The 21,607-nt window shown below is 43.5% G+C and overlaps 2 protein-coding genes across 2 annotated transcripts; both read left to right on the top strand.

The window, feature by feature from the left end:
* The first annotated feature begins 8,624 nt into the window (after positions 1-8,624).
* Positions 8,625-11,122, top strand: LOC136493777 (uncharacterized). Its single transcript, XM_066489926.1, has 6 exons — positions 8,625-8,883; positions 9,627-9,759; positions 10,003-10,128; positions 10,207-10,271; positions 10,635-10,722; positions 10,795-11,122. The coding sequence occupies exons 1-6, from the start codon at positions 8,692-8,694 to the stop codon at positions 10,866-10,868; spliced, it is 678 nt and encodes a 225-aa protein (XP_066346023.1). The 5' UTR covers positions 8,625-8,691; the 3' UTR covers positions 10,869-11,122.
* A 1,072-nt stretch (positions 11,123-12,194) lies between these two features.
* On the top strand, positions 12,195-14,711 carry LOC136492056 (uncharacterized). Its single transcript, XM_066488206.1, has 5 exons — positions 12,195-12,338; positions 12,430-12,760; positions 12,877-14,103; positions 14,212-14,330; positions 14,430-14,711. The coding sequence occupies exons 1-5, from the start codon at positions 12,195-12,197 to the stop codon at positions 14,709-14,711; spliced, it is 2,103 nt and encodes a 700-aa protein (XP_066344303.1).
* The last annotated feature ends 6,896 nt before the right edge of the window (positions 14,712-21,607 follow it).

Genomic DNA, 21,607 nt, shown 5'->3' with positions numbered 1-21,607 from the left:
GGCCACATGTAGAGGCCACATGTAGAGGCCACATGTAGAGGTCACATGTAGAGGCCACACGTAGAGGCCACATGTAGAGGCCACACGTAGAGGCCACACGTAGAGGCCACACATAGAGGCCACATGTAGAGGCCACACATAGAGGCCACATGTAGAGGCCACTGAGACTCCGTCTCGCTCGCCGAGACCACATGCAGAGGCCACTGAGACTCCGTCTCGCTCGTCGAGACCACATGTAGAGGCCACTGAGACTCCGTCTCGCTCGCCGAGACCACATGTAGAGGCCACTGAGACTCCGTCTCGCTCGCCGAGACCACATGACGAGACCACCGAGACTCCGTCTCGCTTGCCGAGACCACCGTGGACTAGTCACAGTGTGACACGTGTCAGCCCAGGATTAATTTAGCCTTTTTCCATTTTCGGAAATAGATTTAAACTTCGGAAATTCATAACTAATTCATACGACCTCGGAAAAATACGAAACTAGGACCAAAATTCATCTAAAATCAAGCTCTATGCAATGAACCCATGTTTGAGTGCATTTGGCTCTTTTGAATTTTCATTGCTTCTTTTTGCTATTCTATAGACGTCGCTAACGCGACTATAATGCGATCGTTTGCAGACTCAGAGGAAAACCGGACGGACGAGGATCGTGAGTACCGAGAGGAGTACGGAGACGACTACACTAAAGGTGCCACATCCCACCCAACTTCGTAGCACCTATTACGCATGGCTAATATAGAACTGCTAGTGCTTTACTATGTTGTTATATTCACACTGTGATAGGACTTGCATGGTAGTATGCCTTCTTGATGGCCTTTACCTTGACGCAACCTTGCCCCTACTCACCCAGCTGTTAGGCTAGTCACACGCTTGCTACTATATTTCATTACTTATTACTTCTACTACGCTTGCACTACATTGATGCGTGGTGGAAACTAGTATTATCTGGACTATGGGGAGAGTGCTGCGTGTGTGACTTGGGTGCGTGGAGGGTGAGGGTTGTGTCGACCAAGTTAGAGTATACGATGAGCCTGGGGCAAGTCTTGCCGTGGGGTGCTACCTGGGCACTTGGATATGGAATACCTGTGGCGGGTAAATGGTAATTGGAGGTGGCCTTGGGTGTGAACCTCGGAGAGGTGGAGCCCAGGGTAGAGGTGCTATGGTGGCACGTAAAAAGGAAACCCTGATGAAGACATTCTAGCTTGGTCATCCCTAAGGACTTACTAGTACTCAGATTCACCGGGAATCCTTTACATCCCACTCGCCCTATATGGTGCGGGACGGTCGGACTACTTGGTAGAGCGATGCCACTACTGCTAGGCAAAAGTGTGCAAGGAGGTACGGGGTGCGCGGTTTTCCCCCCACACCCTTCCGAGACTTCAGGAGGCCTCGTGGATCTAGCTCTTGACATCCGGTGGGCCCCGGCTCTGTCTACGACTCACAGTATCAGCCATCCCAGACTAGACTTGGGATGTTCCAGGGCTGAGAGGTAGGGTGGCATCGTTCTAGGCTAGCAAGCAGCCGGAATCTGCCTAGACGGGGCACCGTCGAGGATGGCTATCTTGTGGGTATGTGAAACCTCTGCAGAGTGTATGGTTGATCGATCGATACATTTGCCGACTTGTCGGCTATGGACCTTTCCTGGGTTTCGCTTAAACTAGATATGAGATGAGTCCTTCTCTTCTTCCTCCAGGGAGTGAGTGTCGGTCGTAGCCAGGGGCTACAGGCCTTGAGACAGTGCCGAGAGGGAGTTGGCCTGTCGACTGAGCGATGGTATGGGTGTGGTATGGTGAAGGTGTGGAGATGGTGGTACATCAGTCCCAGGATCGAAATCTGGCTTTGGAATGGGAATGGGGTGGAATGGGTGTGGTAATGGTGTTAAAACATGACTATGCTGTTATATACTTGACATGCTAATACATAGGAAACCCCAGCCTTATAGGTTCCTTTTGAATATATCCGACTTGCATCCAATTACCATAAAGCAATGCTCATAGGGTTGGGAGTGGCCAGTACAAATCGTACTGATAAATTTTGGCGTACAGGTTCTGCTGAGGAGTATAGCTCCGAAGAGTTTGACGGTTGAGGGATTCGTTCCTACGCTCGAGTTTGGTGATCTTATCTTCAAGCTGTTCTGAATGAATGCTACTTTTGATTCCGCCAATGCGGCGATGTAATAATTTATGTAATTCCGCACTATTTGTACTCTGATATTATCGATGTATGGATGTGATCATCGACTGGAAATTGGGTAATATGATCTACCACGGTCTTATTACACTTCGACTCTGTGGATTTCCCATCGCGGAAATCGGGGTTGTTTCAGATAGAGTTTCCCCTTTAAATGACCCATAAATGCAATAGAGGAATCCTCCCTTCTATAGACTTCCACACCCTTATCCGTAAAGAGACAATTGTAACCCATCTCACAAAGTTGTGAAACCGACAACAAATTGTATCTCAACGAATTCACAAGTAAGACATTGGAAATGGAATTATCATTTGATATTGCAATTTTACCCAAACCGAGTACCTCACCTTTTCCATTGTCACCAAACACAATATTTCCACTTTGATCATGACTTGGTTGGAATGATGTGAACATGTCCTTCTCTCCGGTCATATGATTGGTGCATCCACTATCCAACACCCAACTTGTTCCACCGGAGGAATATTCCTACAAAAACAAATTAAGCTTTTGTTTTAGGTACCCAAAAAGATTTGGGTCCTAGAGGGTTAGTCACATAAAACTTGGGCACCCAAACACTCCTCATAATTTCCTTTCTCTTTTGGGCACCAACATACTTAACCACAATCTTGCCATCCTTGCCCCAACAACACATGTAGTCACTAGCATAGCACCGTGGAAGTGGTGCTTGTGGCTTGAGGACATCGGATTGCTTTATCTTGATATTTGTAGGTTGGGTCTTTGGAATGTATACCTTGTTGTTTGCCTTGCATATAAGCTCATCAAGAGCAACGCCCTTGTTGAACTTCACACAAGGCACACCATTTATTATACTCCTTCCATTTGCCCTTCCATCATACCTATTGTAGCCAATGCCTTCCTTGATTGATGGGTGCCTTGATGACTTGTATATAGTCTTGTTAGATTGCTCTTGACACTTACACCCATTCTTCAATATCATCTCCAACCTATGAATCTCCTTGTTTTTCTTCTCTAACTCAACAAGGTTAGTTGCATATGCGTTTACATCAATTTTATAGCATCTTTTACAACCATCACTAGTGGAGACATTAGAGACTTCGGTTGCCTTAGGAGAAGTTGAAGTGCTAGCCCAAAGAGTACTATAGTTTAGCTCAAGATTTTGATATTTTTCTTTCAAGCTTGTGAGGCTTTCTTGAGCTATACTCTTTTCATTCTTAAGGCTAGCTATTTGATCATTAACCGAGGAATGTTCCTTAGTCAATTTCCCAATTGAGTCATTGGCTAAAGACAATTCAATGGTTAATTTCTCAACCTTCATCTTTTCCTCGGCGATAGATGCTTCAAGTGTAAGGTTTTTCTCTCTCTCTTGAGTAATTATATCTCCTTGCAACTCTAAGCATCTATCCCTCTTCTCTAGTTTCTTCATTAGCATTTTTATTTTAGTGAAGGCCTTTTTACCAAATTTCTTTATCATGGTTGCTTCAATTTCTTCTATGTTATCATCACAACTATCATACTCATCACTAGAGGAAACGGGTGTAGTATGTACCTTCTCCCCTTTTGCCATGAGACAAGTTGGGGTGTAGTAGTCATTGTCGATGAGGTTGGAGAAGAACCTCGGTGATGAAGATAGGTTGGAGAAGAGCTTTGGTGGTGAAGTTGAGTCGGAGAAGATCATGGTCGGTGAAGAAGAGTGGTGGATGGCGATGTTTGCGGCTCCCTTCTTCTTCTTCTCATCATCACTTGAGTTACTATCACTTGACTCCCATTCTTCCCCAAGATGAGCTTCACCTCTCTTCTTGCCTTTGTTCTTCTTATCTTCATCCTTGTCATGCTTGTGCTTCTTTTTCTCATTAGGACAATCGGCTATGAAGTGACCAACTTGACCACATCCATAGCAAAATCTCTTTTTGAACCTTCTCTTACCATCACCATAGGTCTTGCGGCTGCTTTTCTTCTTCATAAACTTTCTAAGATTTCTAATCACAAATGCAACCTTCGTATCGGAATCTTCTTCTCCACTTGAGGAATCATCCTTCACTTTCTTCTTCTTTTCTTGACTTAAAACTTGACCTTCATGTTGTTGAGTTGCTTTAAGGGCGGCACTCTTGTTGAATCCCATTGCATTAGGATTTTGATTGTGAGCATTGATTGCATCTTTATCTAGACACTCATGATGCTTGAGCTTTGAAAGAACTTCTTGAGGTGTCATCTCATCATAACCGGGCCTTTCCATGATCACGGACGCTAGCATGTTGTTCTTGGCTCTATAGGTTCTCAACATCTTTCTAGCAACTTTGTTGTCATCCCATTCGTTGCTACCAAGAGCTCTTATGCGGTTGACCAATGCCATGAGCCTATCAAATATGGATTGTGTTGTTTCATTTTGCAAGAATACAAATCTTTCCAATTCACCATGAAGTAACTCTATGTTGTCTTTTCTCACACTTTTATCTCCTTCAAATGATACTTTCAAAGTATCCCAAATTTGCTTTGCACTTTCCATTCCATTCACTTTTCTAAACTCATCCAGAGCTAGGCTTGACACAAGCAATGCTACGGCTTGTGCATTTTGATGGAGGTTGTGCACTTCTTCCGGAGTTATCTCTCTATCTTCATCGGTAGGAATCATCACACCAACATCCACAACTTCTCAAAGTCTTGCGGCTATTAGATGCATCTTCATCTTGTAAGACCAATCGGTGTATCTTGTTCCATCAAAGTGAGGTGGCTTGCCAATATTGACGGACGGAGTATGTAGTGTTGAACCTTTCATGATTTGTCCATAGTCAAAACTCATGTGTGAATATATTCCTTTTCCATGAGCATGCTCACCGGCTCCAATATCACTAGCGGCATCTTTGTTTACTTCATTCTTGTCACTAATATCATTCTTGCCACTTATTGCATCATCAACCTTCTTGCTCAATTCTTCCTTCAACTTGCTCATCTCATCTTGCATCTTTTTCATTTCATCTTGAAAAAGCTTGACTTGAGTACTCATCAACTCTTCAGCTATTTTCTTGGCCATTTCGACGGCAACGGCTTGTATCTTGTCGGTCTCCGACATTGTTTCTTCTCACGTGGTGAAACGCAAAGAGAAGACCTTGCTCTGATACCAATTGAAAGGATCTAACAATGCCTAGAGGGGGGGTGAATAGGCATATCTAAAGATTTACTGCAAATGCTAAGTTCAGATCTGTCAGCCACTGTCGGAAGTCTCGATGTTTGGGTCGGAACTCCTGACGTTGTCAGAAGTTCCGACGCAAACGTCAGCAGTTCCGACGCCTATGTGAACTATAAAAGCAGTGCCAAATTTAACTTTGCAGATAAATAAACTTACAACCTCACTTCCTAGTGGTTTGGTGAAGATGTTGGGTCACTCCCTTGACGCCGTAATGCCTCCAAACCGTAGATCGAGTCCAAACCCTAAAATGGAGATTTTGGAGACAAAGAGACAAACACATACAAGTAATCTCAAGCAATCACACCAACAACAAGCACGCGGGACACAAGGATTTATCCTGAGGTTTGGTAACCCCACAAAGGAGCTCCTACGTCATCGTTGTTGAGGTGACCACTAAGGTCGGAGTCTTTTCCACCTCCTTGCCTCTCTCAAAGCGACCACAAAGGTCACTTGAGCTTTCCACTAAGAAATCGAAGGGTGATACAAACTTCCCAAGGCTCTTCCACAAGATGGAAGCTCTTGGGCAATGCCTAGCCGGCTAGGGGCAAAGCCCCAAGAGTAAAAGACGCAAACACAACCGGCTTGACGAAGAAATCAAGTGCTCAAGCTTTCCAAAGTGATGCTCTCACTTAATCCACTCTCCTTTTACTCAAAAACTAAGGGAATCGAATATTGGAGCAAAGGGGAAGGAGAGGGGTGCTTTAGTTGCTTGGGAGCTGTTCAGCACGAAGTGAGTCAACTGTGAAATGAGTCCATAACGGTTAGAAGAGAAGAGAGGAGTATTTATACACCAAGTGAAAATCCAACCGTTCAGATCTACGTCGGAAGTCCCGACACAGATCCCGGGACTTCCGACGAAAGCAGAAAATATTGTTCCCAAAGGGTCAGAAGTCCACGGGTGAAAGTCAGTGTCGGAACTCCCGGCAAACGTCGGGACTTCCGACGGTCGGAACTCCCGACGATCGTCGGGACTTCCGACGAGCACAGTTAATCAAACAGCCAGCACTGCTGAGGCCGGGACTCCCGGCTTGGGTGAGGTCAGTGTCGGAACTCCCGGCGAACGTCGGGACTTCTGACGGTCGGAACTCCCGACGATCGTCAGGACTTCCGACGTGCACAGACAGCGAGCAGTCAGAAGCACAGGTGCCAGGACTCCTGGCTTAGGTCGGGACTTCCGACTATCGGGAGTTCTGACTTACGTCGGGACTTCCGACACCGAAAGTCACAGAAAATTATTCTATGTGCTCGTGAAGTGCTAGAGTGATACTCTTTTGATTTTATTTAAATGCTTGAGCACTCTATCTTCCTCAGACCAACTAAACTTGCATCCCTCTTTATAGTGCGGCGGATCCTAAACTCAAAAATAAAATTAAAACCTTTGGAGGTCGTTTTGAAGTCGTCCGCCTTTACAACTTCAAGAATTGAGGGATACCATTTCATCTTTATCAACTCTTTGAATCTTTCATGGGACTAATAGCTGCAACATATCTCATTAAGATCACATTAGTCCCTAATTTGGATGTCATCAATACACCAAAACCCACATAGGGGGCAAATGCACTTTCAATGATCCACATAACTACTATCCATCGGAGTTCCTTAACAGTTTGACCCCCAACGGGCTGCCTCCCCATGTCTTGAAGCTCAAGCTCGGGTGTCCTATCATATCTTAGGAATATTGACCCTACCAATGGGCTATGCAACGGTACAAGGCTGGTGGTGCGGGGGTTCCGAAGAAATACAATCGACGCTGAAATCGTGGTGGGGCAGCATGCTGGAAAGCGGGTATTCCTTCCTCGAATACCGCTATGGCCGTCTGATGACGAGATGTCCCCGTTCCAGTTTAAGAGGAAGCAGTTTCCTATCAGGCTGAGCTTTGCCATGATGGTCAACAAGTCACAGGGCCAAACTATCCCGAACGTGGGTGTGTACCTACCCGCACCGGTGTTCTCTCACGGTCAGTTGTACGTTGTGATGTCTAGAGCCACGTCAAGAACCAATATTAAGATCCTTGCCCTTCCGCCTGATGCGGAGGCACAAGAGGAGGAGGCCAAAAAGATAGAGAAGAAAAATGCTAAAAAGAATGCCGAGGGAAAAAAATAAGAATGCGTCAAATAAAAAAGATAAGGATAAGAAAACCCCAATAGCGAATAGAACTTTCACGAAGAATATTGTATTTAAGGAGGTTCTAATGCCATAGGCGAGGTAACAGAACATTACTAACGCATACAATGTATTTTTCCATTCAATTTATATTGTACAAATAATATCTCACTAATGTCATATTTGTTGCTGTTCCTAGATATTTTTAAATGGTTTATTAGACTCTACACGGAGATGTTGTATATACACTTGTGTGATGGCATAATGAAATTGAACATGTGATATTATTGTTAGAAAAATGACACTTTAAGTGTTTTGTTCATAATATTTCGTTTTGTAACCATTCATAACTATTACACGTGTATGTTCTCAAAACCATGAGTTTTGTCGACTGTCCCCGCTTTTCTCATGTGTCAATGTGGGATCAACCGAATTAGCACCTGCATAATTACAAACATAAATTACTTAAATAAAACTAACGAAGCAAGTTAGCGATAATAGTGAACAATAGTGCTAAACAACACCATACCGGTGGTCGTGGGATGGCACGATCGTAGTGGCGTTGGTTCCGCGCATTCACGAGGATAGCTCATTTGTATTTTTTATTGTTGCACCAGGGTCATTAGTTTGTGAGCACGAAAAAAATAGATATCGGAGATTTCTTTCTGTCAATATAAAACATTATCTTAGCCGCATCACGGAAAGGTCTATAAAGTTAAATTCATAAACTTTGCTTTTTGGATTAAATGTCACTTTAACGTTGATATTTAATTTTTACAGCATCGTTATCTTATCGTACGATCCGTATGTTTTTAGTATAAAATATTAATTATTCCGTAGCAACGTACGGACAAGCTACCTAGTCAGCCTTAAAGGTGAGAACAGAGAATCTATAGGAAAAAATCAGGACTGCCAAATGCTCAGATTCTTTCGGCCGCAGATTCTGACTTATCAGAAAATCTTATTAGATTAGAATTGATTATCAGAGAAGGGTATGCAAATAGGGCCAAAGAAACCAAACAAGTAACCAGGACTTGCTTTTGCTCGGCAAAGGGTGGCAGGCTACGTCAGCGAGACAAGGGACCGCAGATTCTTCCAAAGCGTGCCCGGAGACACCACTCCCTTCCCTTCCCTTCCACACCACCTGACACAGCAACCGTTCTGACACGGCGGGGCGGGGCGGGGCGGGGCGGGGCGGAGCGGAGCGGCCGGGCGGGGCAGGATCCAGATGGCGGCGGCGACGGAGGAATTGCAGTTCCTGGGATCCATCCCTGGGCCGGAAGGCGCGGGGGAGGTCGACGGCGCTGTGGCGGAGGAAGGGCGACCGCGAGGCGGCGGCGACGAGGAGATCCTGCGATTCATGGACTCGGTGGACGGCTACCTCCTCCTCATGAACTCGCTATCCTCTGCTCTTCGTCAGGTATATGCGACCTGCCAGTATTGGTATCTATTCCAACATGCCATGGTCTGTGGTCTCTTCACTCTTGATTCAGCGGAACACATGCAGTGAAGTACTAGTCAGTCGTTTTAACAAGAAATACTGTCCTTCGCTTTAGTAATTTGCACAATGTTACAAACCCTTTGAGCAGAACCGTGTTTCTGACCCAGTTCCTGTTGTAACATAACCTAAGGAGTGAGGAGGAGAATGCACTCCTCGAGGTTTGGGAGAGATGTACCATCATAAATCTTGTACATGGATCTTGCCAAATCCTTGGATAGAACATGTCTCTGACCCTACCATGGAACGATAGGTTCATTGATGTTTTGTTAAGACCTTTATAGCTGCACCTGTGGGAACTCGAGGACATAGGATTCAGAGTTAGGGAGAGATGCTCTATCAAAGCATTGTGAATGGTGTGAATTTATAGTGCTCTATCCTTCTTTTCCCACATTTACCTCACACTGTATGTTATGTTGCACCACCCACTGCATTTTCTAGTCTGTACTTAATTGCAGTGCTCTGGAACTAATTCTGATCCAGACTCTTGCATCAATTTTCACAAAAGTCTGTCCCTTCTCTGCTATGTTCAAATTGTAGTGACCATGTGATGCTTGGACATGATGCTCCAACATAATGTTGGCTTTTGATTTTTAGATTGAGATGCAGTGAATGTCATATTTTCCTGTTTCCGCACTGTATCATACAAGTAAACATGAATACAGGGCTGGCTTGATCTGGCAAGTGCTCGCCATTCTATGGGCCCATCACGTGTTTCGAGTACACTGTTTGATCACAAAGAGCAGTCTGCTGCCACTAAGCTTCAAGTTGTTGATCATGATGGCCTGAAACCATCAGGTAAATTACTTCTCTACTATTTGAGTCAACGGATGCTATCTATCTATCTATCAGCATTGCAGAACTACTTCTAGATTTTAGGAATGCCTTTGTTTTCTCTTGAATCTGGTTCCTTGGTTCAAGGTTTGTTTTATTGAAGCACATTTTAAAATAAAACTAGAAAGGCAATTCTATACACAAATCACGAGCTATTTGCAGCAATTGTTCAGTTCATAATTATAAATATTATCCATTATATTTCAGAGCCAAAACCACACTTTGCTCTATCAAAGTGGTCTTTGCAAGAAGAATGTCACTCCACCTATGATGTCAGTGAGAGAGCTTTTACTGAGCCAAAGATGAGGCATCGAGGATCAGTTACTACCCCAGGTATTAAAATGTGGCCTTTTTCTACTCCCTGTTAAGTAACAAACGTGCGCTGATCTGATCTCTTTCCTTGACTTGAAGAAAATGGAAACCATGAAAGTGCAAACACCACAGCATCGTCTACTGGTGCTGATGCTAGCAATCATGTAAGTTTGGTACAGAAGTTTCTTTCTTCAAAGGCATTGGAATGCCAGATAGTGAAATACTGCTTAGAGGGAGCAAAGATATATCGCTAGCTATACACAATGCCAAAAACATAGGTTTTATGTGCTAGAGTTACCAGTGTGGCTGAAATTTGCCCCTTGATATGCTTGATCCAAGATATGCCAATGTTTAACCTAAATGCCACAAGAATAATATATTGCAGTATACTAAGCCAATTTCAGTTAGGTTTCTATCCACAGCTGGGGTATCAAAGAGCTGTATTTTGGTACAGTGAATAAGAAAGCTGCTATACTTCTGGGATGCCCAGATTTATTGATTCACCTTTTGGCAATTTTGCACACTAGGTTCAAAGAGCGAGATCAAAAGCATTATCAGTCTTTGGAGGATTGGTGTCTCCAAAACTAAGAACCGCCCAACTTTCATTTGAAACAGGTTTTGATTCTTCATGACAAGTTTTTCCAGTTTAAACTATTTTTTATCTAACTGTACATGTATTTGTTGCAGCACTTGACTTGATTGTGGAGCTAGCAAATTCAAGGTCAAATATGTTAGCTAGTTTCTCCCAGTTAAAAGAGTGAAGCTTGACATTCAATTTTGAGGTTTTGTACCCTGGGCACCATCTATTCAGCACTCATGGAATCGCAGAAACTGTAAATAAGTCTTGAAATCCAGTATATTTAAAGGAACGACTAAATAGCATATAATGCTTGCTATGCTGATTGGGAAGGCGGAGCTCACATGCCTGTGAATGCAAGAACACATGCTGGAAGCAGTCAGAAATTTCTTGAGGCAACCAGAAATAAACCAACCATCAAAATGAGCCCTTTCGATATGCGATTCAAGTCAGGTATGAATATGGTACTAATATCCTCGCCTAAATGGCCATTTAGTCTGATTAAACAGTGTTTAAATGGTAAACGGAGGCCACCATGTCGTTTAGGCCCAAAAAAGTGAATTAAACGTTGGACCGTTTAAAACCGTCTAAACAGAATTAAGTTAAACGTGTTTAAATGAACTAAATGACCATTTAATTCATAATTTAGTCAATAGGAGGATTATAATAACTACCACAGTAAACACTGAACTAATTAGCATCGTAAGCAAGGTTCAAAAAAACGTTATTAATCGCCGTTTAATCGAGTTTAGTCGCTGAACGGTGGCCCAACGTCTCGTTTAGGGGGTAGGCGTTCAATTAGACGCTGGGCGGTCCTAGGCGCTCGTCTACACGCGTTGCAGCGAGTAAACGTCGCGGAATCGGAGAAAGTCGCGGAATCGGAGAAAAAATGTCGCTGGGCGGTGGAAATCGCGCGCAGAAGCGCGCGCGGGGGGCGGGAAGTCGCGCGCGCAAGGAAAGGAACGGGGGTGGGAAATCGCGCCTTGCGCGCGGAAAAGAAGAGCGGCGGGCGCGAAATCACCTGGCTAGCGGGCGCGGAAAGGAACAGAGAGAGGCATCGGGGCTTCTGTCGTCGTCGCCCGCATCTCGGCTCTCGCGTGCCTCCTCCCGCAGCCCCGCCTCCTGCTGGCGAGCTGCTGCCTCATCGCCAGTCCCGAGATTCGACGCAGAGGCCGACGGACGCCCAGTCGCCAGTCCCGACACAGAGGCCATAGTTGCTGCATTCCGCTTCTCCACTGCAGGAGCAGCCACGCAGGGGTCTCCACCGCCGGCACAGCCCCTGCTCCTTCTCTTCAGGGCTCCATCGGTCTCTCCCATCTTCCCTTGCTATGTAGTCTACAATTTTGATTTGTGCATGTCAATCACTCAATTGATGAATTGGATTGGGGATTTAGGGTTAAGATTGAATGTGTATTAGTACCTGTCTGCTCAGTAGCTCCTTAGTCCTTATGATGGGTTCATCTTTGGTCCTTATTATGCCTTCTAATCCTGTTCTTGGATTGGGATTAACATGGCAACGTCCGAAGCTGCAGCTGCTGCTAGTACTGAGGCAGCGGCTCCAGAAGTCAATGAGGTTGACAACCACCTAAAGAGGAAATCATCTGATATAGGCTGGGAGTGGGGGTGTCTCTGTGATCCCAATGACAAGAACAGAGTCAAGTGTTTTTTTTTGTGGCCAAGAGAGCACAGCAGGAATTTATCGCCTTAAGCAGCATCTTGCTCATGTTGGCACATCTATTGTGAAGTGCTCAAAAGTGAGTGAGGAAGTGAAGCAAAAGTGCAAGAGGAATCTTGATGAAACAACAAAGAAGAAAAGAGATAAGCAGCAGCATGACAAAGAGGTTAGGGAGAATGTGCAGCTTTCAACAGCTGAACAGGAAGTGGTAGAAGTTGAGTCACTTGTTGGAAGCTCAAATACGCCTCGCAAGCTAGGACCCTTGGACAAATTTGCAAGACCGATTGATCCCAACTTAAGCAATCCCGAAGCTAAGAGGCAACAAAACATAAATGATGCACTTTGGAAAGAGAGAACACCCAAAGTGCAGCAATATGTTGCTAGATGGGTGTATACACATGGTATGTTTTGTACTTCACACTAATTGATCATTCCTTATTGTTGCAGCCTTCATAATTATTGTAATCCATTCATGATTAGTTGCTGGAATTTAATTTTGTACCAATCTATTCTGCAGTTATTCCATTCAATGCCTGTGATAATGATGAGTTTAGGGAAATGGTTGAAGCTATTGGGCAATTTGGTCCTGGTTTCCACCCTCCAACTCAGTATGATCTTCGGGGGAAATTATTGGAAGAGGAGCATGCAAGAACCAAGAGCTTGCTACAAGACCGTGAAGATGAGAAGATTAAGCATGGCTGCTCCATCATGACTGATGCTTGGACAGATATGAAGAGAAGAAGTATTATGAACCTGTGCACAAATACTAGTGAGGGAATAACTTTTATCAAGTCAAAGGAGATGTCAGATGTGTCACACACTAGTGAAGTTATATATGAGCTAGTTGATAAGGCAATTAAGGATGTTGGTGCTGAAAATGTGGTGCAAATTGTGATAGATAATGCTTCTAACAACATGGGAGCAAAGGCATTGCTGAGCCTTAAGAGACCAAACATATTTTGGACTTCTTGTGCAACTCATACTGTCAATTTGATGCTGCAAGGTATTGGCAACCTTCCAAAGTTCAAGAAAACAATTGATCTTGCGAAATCATTCACTATCTTTGTCTATGGTCACCACCGAACTTTGGCATGCTTAAGGTCCTTCACCTTGAAGAGAGAAATCATTAGGCCAGGGGTAACTAGATTTGCTACAGCCTATCTTACATTGCAAAGTATGATGGAAAAGAAAGATTGTCTGAGAAAGATGGTGGTTGATTCAAAGTGGTATGACTTACCTGATGTGAAGTCCAAGAAGGGCAAGGATGCTACAGCTACGGTGTTGAACATTAATTTTTGGAGAGATGTGTCCCTTTGTTTGAAGGTCTTTGAGCCCTTGGTGAAAGTGCTACGCTTAGTTGATGGGGATGTGAAGCCATCTATGGGTTATGTGTACAGAGAACTTCTCAAGGCAAAGAGGGAGATAAAGGAGGCATTTGGAAATGTGGAAAAGAACTACAAAGAAGTCATGGCTAGTGTTGACAAGAAAATGAAGGGTAGGCTTGATTCTCCAACTCATGTGGCTGCATATATGCTGAATCCCTACTACAGTTATAGCAATGTAGCAATATTCTCTGATCCAATTGTGGTTGAAAAATTCATGCAATGTGTGGAAACCTTTTATTATGGTGATGATGATAAGGAATATAGGACTGTTAATGAGGACTTGGAGAAATTCCAAAAGAGACAAGGAAACTTCTCAAAAAAGATGGCAAAGAGCTGTGAACGCTTTGAGTTCAATCCGGGTAAGCTTTTGCATCAATTCTGTCCATATATTTCCTTCAATCAAATCTGTCCAGATTTTGTTGCAATCAATTCTGCACATATTTGATATATTTCACTTCATTTTGTAGCATCTTGGTGGAGGCTTTATGGAGGTGGAACACCAGATTTGCAAAGAATGGCTATTAGAATCCTCTCACTGACTTCTAGCGCTTCTGGATGTGAAAGGAATTGGAGCACTTTTGAACAGGTCAGTTTGTAGTCTACCAATTGCTCTTTATTCCCAATTTGGTGTACAAGTGCTGATCAACTGATGTGAATTCCATGATTTTTGGTTTGTAATGTACAGCATCATACAAAGAGAAGGAATAGGTTGACAACAGAGCGTCTCAACTCTCTAGTATTCATCCAATTCAATAATAAATTGATGTCCAAGAAGGAGAAGATCGCTAGAAAGAGTAACTATGAAGTGCTTCTAAGTAATGATGCTTCTGAAGCTCAAGGATTCTTCTTTGACGGCGGGGATGATCATGCATTGGTTGTGTTTAGAGATGAGGAAGATGAGGGAGAAATGCCGGGTACCGGGATACCATGGAGTGTCCTTGGAGAAGCAATGGGAACTAATGAATAGCTCCAACCTCGTAGGAGTGCAAGAGTGGCTAGAGAGGTGGATGAAGAAGAGTGGGAATCTGAATTGGATGATCCTGATTATCAAGATGACATTGACTATGAAGATGAGGAGGATGAAGAAGCAATTCTAAACTCCACCACATTTGCGGAGTAAGGCGATTGCATTATGGCAGCATGCTGCCAAGTTATCTAGATATTAATATCTAACTATTTATCTTGAATTTGTGTGTGGACCATAAGACCATTATTATGTGCTGTACTTCTATTTAATTTGTGGACCATTAAGGCAAGTGATGATCTGTTAGTGTTGTCTATATATTTTCCTGTGATCTTGTGACCTGTGCTGCTAATTGGCTGCTGCTCTGTTGTCTAGAAGCTTGGTTGTGCATGTACAATATTGAGCTGCCCCTCATAGATGAGTTTCTACTCTTTGCCTATCATTTGATTGTCTGGTTTTCAGATTATTAACTTGTCTCTCTTTCATGGTTAGCTGCTGTTGGATGCAAGAAGCCAAGGAGGAGAGGAAATTATGTCAACAACAAGTGTGCAGAAAAAGCAAGATGTATGTTCATTACTCCAAGTTATTACTGAGTACTATTTAGTATTTACTACTCATCTTGGTCTCAGCAGCACAAAAATATTAAAATAATTAAAACACACACAAACGATTAATCACGTTTAATCTACGTTTAATCTTCCTAGGCGCTAGTCAGTAGGCTAGCGTCTGCCTAGCGCCTAGTGTTTTTTTGAACATTGATCGTAAGTATATGAAGTGTTATGGGATTTAGATATCTTCCAAAAGGATTATTTGGTAGAATATTTACTTTTTATGTGTTAATATGTAGACTTTTATGTATATAAATATGTATATTTTAGTGTTACTATACAAAACCGTTTAGGCCGTTTAACTCCATTTAAACACCGTTTAAACGGTCTAACGCTAAACAAAAGGTGACTGACTTTTTACTATTTACCGTTTAGGATAACATAGTATTCTTTGGAGTATACATTTGGCATGGTTGCAGGAAAAAAAAAGGTATATGTTTGGCACCCTAGTGGGCTCTGCTTATCTACACCGTTCGATTGAATTCTCAAAAGATGCTCGGACCTGCGTTGGACCGTGTAATTCTAAAAAAAACCTGTAAGTTCCTTCTGAAAATATATCTTCGGAGGTAATTTATAATTCCTCAAAAAGAGGTTTGTAATATAGATAGCATGCAGCATGATGGCTATAAAGCACATATAATGTCATAACTACATTGAGGATAGGATCGGACCTGTTTTTATAGGTTGGGAACTAGCGATATTTGTAACGGTAATGTTACAGACGTTCTGAATCTTAAAGAAATTAGACATTTCGCTCCGCGCTCGCTCTAGCACAGTGATTGGTTCAACAGACCCATCTACGCTCTCTTCTCTATCTATACTGCGATAGTCGACAGAAATCCCCAACTCCTTGCTTCGCTCATTGCGGCTCACCGCACCATCTGCCTGCCCTAAGCCGCCTCGCGGCGGCGCCCCCATCCCACGTCGAGCCGCGGCACGTTTGCCGTCGCACCGTGCTCCATCCCCCGCCGCGTCCAATCTGCCTCGTTGCACCGTGTCTGGTCCCCACCCCTGCGCGTCGTGCCCCATCCCTCACCGCGCCGAGGTGCGTTGACGCCGTCGTTGAAAGCCCTAGTTTGGTTTTGGATAATTAATGAAACCTAGCACTAACCTGTGTCATGAGCGATGATATGAGCTAGGTTGGTGCAATCCAAGTGATTGAGCAAAATGAGGTCCATGGTGATGGAGCTGGACATGAGATGATGATGATCAAGCTCAACTTGGAAAAGAAGAAAGAGAAAAATAAAAACCAAGAAGATCAAGACAAATGTACAATATATGTTTTTGTTTTGCACTCAAGACATCATAGAGGGTGTGAGTGACTTAGGATCGATAGCCGTACTATAAAGAGGGGAAATCTTCGGCTAAACGGCTTATCGAGTGCCACTAGGTGACATGACTTTTGCATATGCATTTAGGAACCTAGTGTGCTAACTTTGACCCTTGTAAAATGCTTTGAAAAATGCTAACACACGTGTACACAAGTTCTACACTTTGTGGTTAGCAAGTTGAAAGCAAGGGTGAAGTGGTTGTGGACTGAGAAAAAGAAAAGGAGGAAGAAGTCCACGACCGGACGTTGGCCGTGGGGTGACCGGACTCACCCTGGGTGCGTCCGGTCATTTATAGCCGCGCAGTGCAGCTGGCCGAGGGGGCTGAGGAGCGACCGGACGTCCGATCACCTGTTGGATACCGGCATTTGGAGGCGATCGGACGCGACGCTGCTGCGTCAGGTGGCGAGTGGCGTATGGTGACGTCATCATCGAGAGAGCGCACGTAGGACTCACAGTTTCAGCCACCCTAGACCGGACTTGGGGTGAACCAGGGCTGAATGGTAGAGTGGCATTATCCTAGGCTAGCAAGCGGCCAGAATCAGCCCAGTTGACGACGGTCAGCGAGGAAGGTGGATCTTGTGGTTATGTAAAACCTCTGCAGAGTGTATGGTTGATCGATCGATACATGTGCCGACTTGTCGGTTATGGACCTTTCCTGGGTTTCGCTTAAACTAGATATGAGATGAGTCCTTCTCTTCTTCCCCTAGGGAGTGAGTGTTCGGTTGTAGCCAGGGGCTACGGGCCTTAAGACAGTGCCGAGAGGGAGTTGGCCTGTCGACTGAGCGATGGTATGGGTGTGGTATGGTGAAGGTGTGGAGATGGTGGTATATCGGTCCCAGGGTCGAAACCTGGCTTTGGAATGGGAATGGGTGTGGTAACGGTGTTAAAACCTGACTATACTACTATATACTTGATATGCTAATACATAGGAAACCCTAGCCTTATAGGTTCCTTTTGAATATATCCGACTTGCATCCAATTACCACAAAGCAATGCTCATAGGGTTGGGAGTGGCCAGTACAAATCGTACTGATAAATTTTGGCATACAGGTTCTGCTGAGGAGTATAGCTCCGAGGAGTTTGACGGTTGAGGGATTCGTTCCTACCCTCGAGTTTGGCGATCTTATCTTCAAGCTGTTCTGAATGAATGCTACTTTTGAATTCCGCCAATGCGGCGATGTAATAATTTATGTAATTTCGCACTATTTGTACTCTGATATTATCGATGTATGGATGTGATCATCGACTGGAATTTGGGTAATATGATCTACCACGGTCTTATTACAGCTTCGACTCTGTGGATTTCCCATCGCGGAAATCGGGGTTGTTTCAGATAGAGTTTCCCCTTTAAATGACCCATAAATGCAATAGAGGAATCCTCCCTTCTATAGACTTCCACACCCTTATCCGTAAAGAGACAATTGTAACCCATCTCACAAAGTTGTGAAACCGACAACAAATTGTATCTCAACGAATTCACAAGTAAGACATTGGAAATGGAATTATCATTTGATATTGCAATTTTACCCAAACCGAGTACCTCACCTTTTCCATTGTCACCAAACACAATATTTCCACTTTGATCATGACTTGGTTGGAATGATGTGAACATGTCCTTCTCTCCGGTCATATGATTGGTGCATCCACTATCCAACACCCAACTTGTTCCACCGGAGGAATATTCCTACAAAAACAAATTAAGCTTTTGTTTTAGGTACCCAAAAAGATTTGGGTCCTAGAGGGTTAGTCACATAAAACTTGGGCACCCAAACACTCCTCATAATTTCCTTTCTCTTTTGGGCACCAACATACTTAACCACAATCTTGCCATCCTTGCCCCAACAACACATGTAGTCACTAGCATAGCACCGTGGAAGTGGTGCTTGTGGCTTGAGGACATCGGATTGCTTTATCTTGATATTTGTAGGTTGGGTCTTTGGAATGTATACCTTGTTGTTTGCCTTGCATATAAGCTCATCAAGAGCAACGCCCTTGTTGAACTTCACACAAGGCACACCATTTATTATACTCCTTCCATTTGCCCTTCCATCATACCTATTGTAGCCAATGCCTTCCTTGATTGATGGGTGCCTTGATGACTTGTATATAGTCTTGTTAGATTGCTCTTGACACTTACACCCATTCTTCAATATCATCTCCAACCTATGAATCTCCTTGTTTTTCTTCTCTAACTCAACAAGGTTAGTTGCATATGCGTTTACATCAATTTTATAGCATCTTTTACAACCATCACTAGTGGAGACATTAGAGACTTCGGTTGCCTTAGGAGAAGTTGAAGTGCTAGCCCAAAGAGTACTATAGTTTAGCTCAAGATTTTGATATTTTTCTTTCAAGCTTGTGAGGCTTTCTTGAGCTATACTCTTTTCATTCTTAAGGCTAGCTATTTGATCATTAACCGAGGAATGTTCCTTAGTCAATTTCCCAATTGAGTCATTGGCTAAAGACAATTCAATGGTTAATTTCTCAACCTTCATCTTTTCCTCGGCGATAGATGCTTCAAGTGTAAGGTTTTTCTCTCTCTCTTGAGTAATTATATCTCCTTGCAACTCTAAGCATCTATCCCTCTTCTCTAGTTTCTTCATTAGCATTTTTATTTTAGTGAAGGCCTTTTTACCAAATTTCTTTATCATGGTTGCTTCAATTTCTTCTATGTTATCATCACAACTATCATACTCATCACTAGAGGAAACGGGTGTAGTATGTACCTTCTCCCCTTTTGCCATGAGACAAGTTGGGGTGTAGTAGTCATTGTCGATGAGGTTGGAGAAGAACCTCGGTGATGAAGATAGGTTGGAGAAGAGCTTTGGTGGTGAAGTTGAGTCGGAGAAGATCATGGTCGGTGAAGAAGAGTGGTGGATGGCGATGTTTGCGGCTCCCTTCTTCTTCTTCTCATCATCACTTGAGTTACTATCACTTGACTCCCATTCTTCCCCAAGATGAGCTTCACCTCTCTTCTTGCCTTTGTTCTTCTTATCTTCATCCTTGTCATGCTTGTGCTTCTTTTTCTCATTAGGACAATCGGCTATGAAGTGACCAACTTGACCACATCCATAGCAAAATCTCTTTTTGAACCTTCTCTTACCATCACCATAGGTCTTGCGGCTGCTTTTCTTCTTCATAAACTTTCTAAGATTTCTAATCACAAATGCAACCTTCGTATCGGAATCTTCTTCTCCACTTGAGGAATCATCCTTCACTTTCTTCTTCTTTTCTTGACTTAAAACTTGACCTTCATGTTGTTGAGTTGCTTTAAGGGCGGCACTCTTGTTGAATCCCATTGCATTAGGATTTTGATTGTGAGCATTGATTGCATCTTTATCTAGACACTCATGATGCTTGAGCTTTGAAAGAACTTCTTGAGGTGTCATCTCATCATAACCGGGCCTTTCCATGATCACGGACGCTAGCATGTTGTTCTTGGCTCTATAGGTTCTCAACATCTTTCTAGCAACTTTGTTGTCATCCCATTCGTTGCTACCAAGAGCTCTTATGCGGTTGACCAATGCCATGAGCCTATCAAATATGGATTGTGTTGTTTCATTTTGCAAGAATACAAATCTTTCCAATTCACCATGAAGTAACTCTATGTTGTCTTTTCTCACACTTTTATCTCCTTCAAATGATACTTTCAAAGTATCCCAAATTTGCTTTGCACTTTCCATTCCATTCACTTTTCTAAACTCATCCAGAGCTAGGCTTGACACAAGCAATGCTACGGCTTGTGCATTTTGATGGAGGTTGTGCACTTCTTCCGGAGTTATCTCTCTATCTTCATCGGTAGGAATCATCACACCAACATCCACAACTTCTCAAAGTCTTGCGGCTATTAGATGCATCTTCATCTTGTAAGACCAATCGGTGTATCTTGTTCCATCAAAGTGAGGTGGCTTGCCAATATTGACGGACGGAGTATGTAGTGTTGAACCTTTCATGATTTGTCCATAGTCAAAACTCATGTGTGAATATATTCCTTTTCCATGAGCATGCTCACCGGCTCCAATATCACTAGCGGCATCTTTGTTTACTTCATTCTTGTCACTAATATCATTCTTGCCACTTATTGCATCATCAACCTTCTTGCTCAATTCTTCCTTCAACTTGCTCATCTCATCTTGCATCTTTTTCATTTCATCTTGAAAAAGCTTGACTTGAGTACTCATCAACTCTTCAGCTATTTTCTTGGCCATTTCGACGGCAACGGCTTGTATCTTGTCGGTCTCCGACATTGTTTCTTCTCACGTGGTGAAACGCAAAGAGAAGACCTTGCTCTGATACCAATTGAAAGGATCTAACAATGCCTAGAGGGGGGGTGAATAGGCATATCTAAAGATTTACTGCAAATGCTAAGTTCAGATCTGTCAGCCACTGTCGGAAGTCTCGATGTTTGGGTCGGAACTCCTGACGTTGTCAGAAGTTCCGACGCAAACGTCAGCAGTTCCGACGCCTATGTGAACTATAAAAGCAGTGCCAAATTTAACTTTGCAGATAAATAAACTTACAACCTCACTTCCTAGTGGTTTGGTGAAGATGTTGGGTCACTCCCTTGACGCCGTAATGCCTCCAAACCGTAGATCGAGTCCAAACCCTAAAATGGAGATTTTGGAGACAAAGAGACAAACACATACAAGTAATCTCAAGCAATCACACCAACAACAAGCACGCGGGACACAAGGATTTATCCTGAGGTTTGGTAACCCCACAAAGGAGCTCCTACGTCATCGTTGTTGAGGTGACCACTAAGGTCGGAGTCTTTTCCACCTCCTTGCCTCTCTCAAAGCGACCACAAAGGTCACTTGAGCTTTCCACTAAGAAATCGAAGGGTGATACAAACTTCCCAAGGCTCTTCCACAAGATGGAAGCTCTTGGGCAATGCCTAGCCGGCTAGGGGCAAAGCCCCAAGAGTAAAAGACGCAAACACAACCGGCTTGACGAAGAAATC

The sequence above is a fragment of the Miscanthus floridulus genome, chromosome 11, assembly GCF_019320115.1.
Source record: "Miscanthus floridulus cultivar M001 chromosome 11, ASM1932011v1, whole genome shotgun sequence".
NCBI lineage: Eukaryota > Viridiplantae > Streptophyta > Magnoliopsida > Poales > Poaceae > Miscanthus > Miscanthus floridulus.
This window is presented reverse-complemented; position numbering and strand designations above follow the sequence as displayed.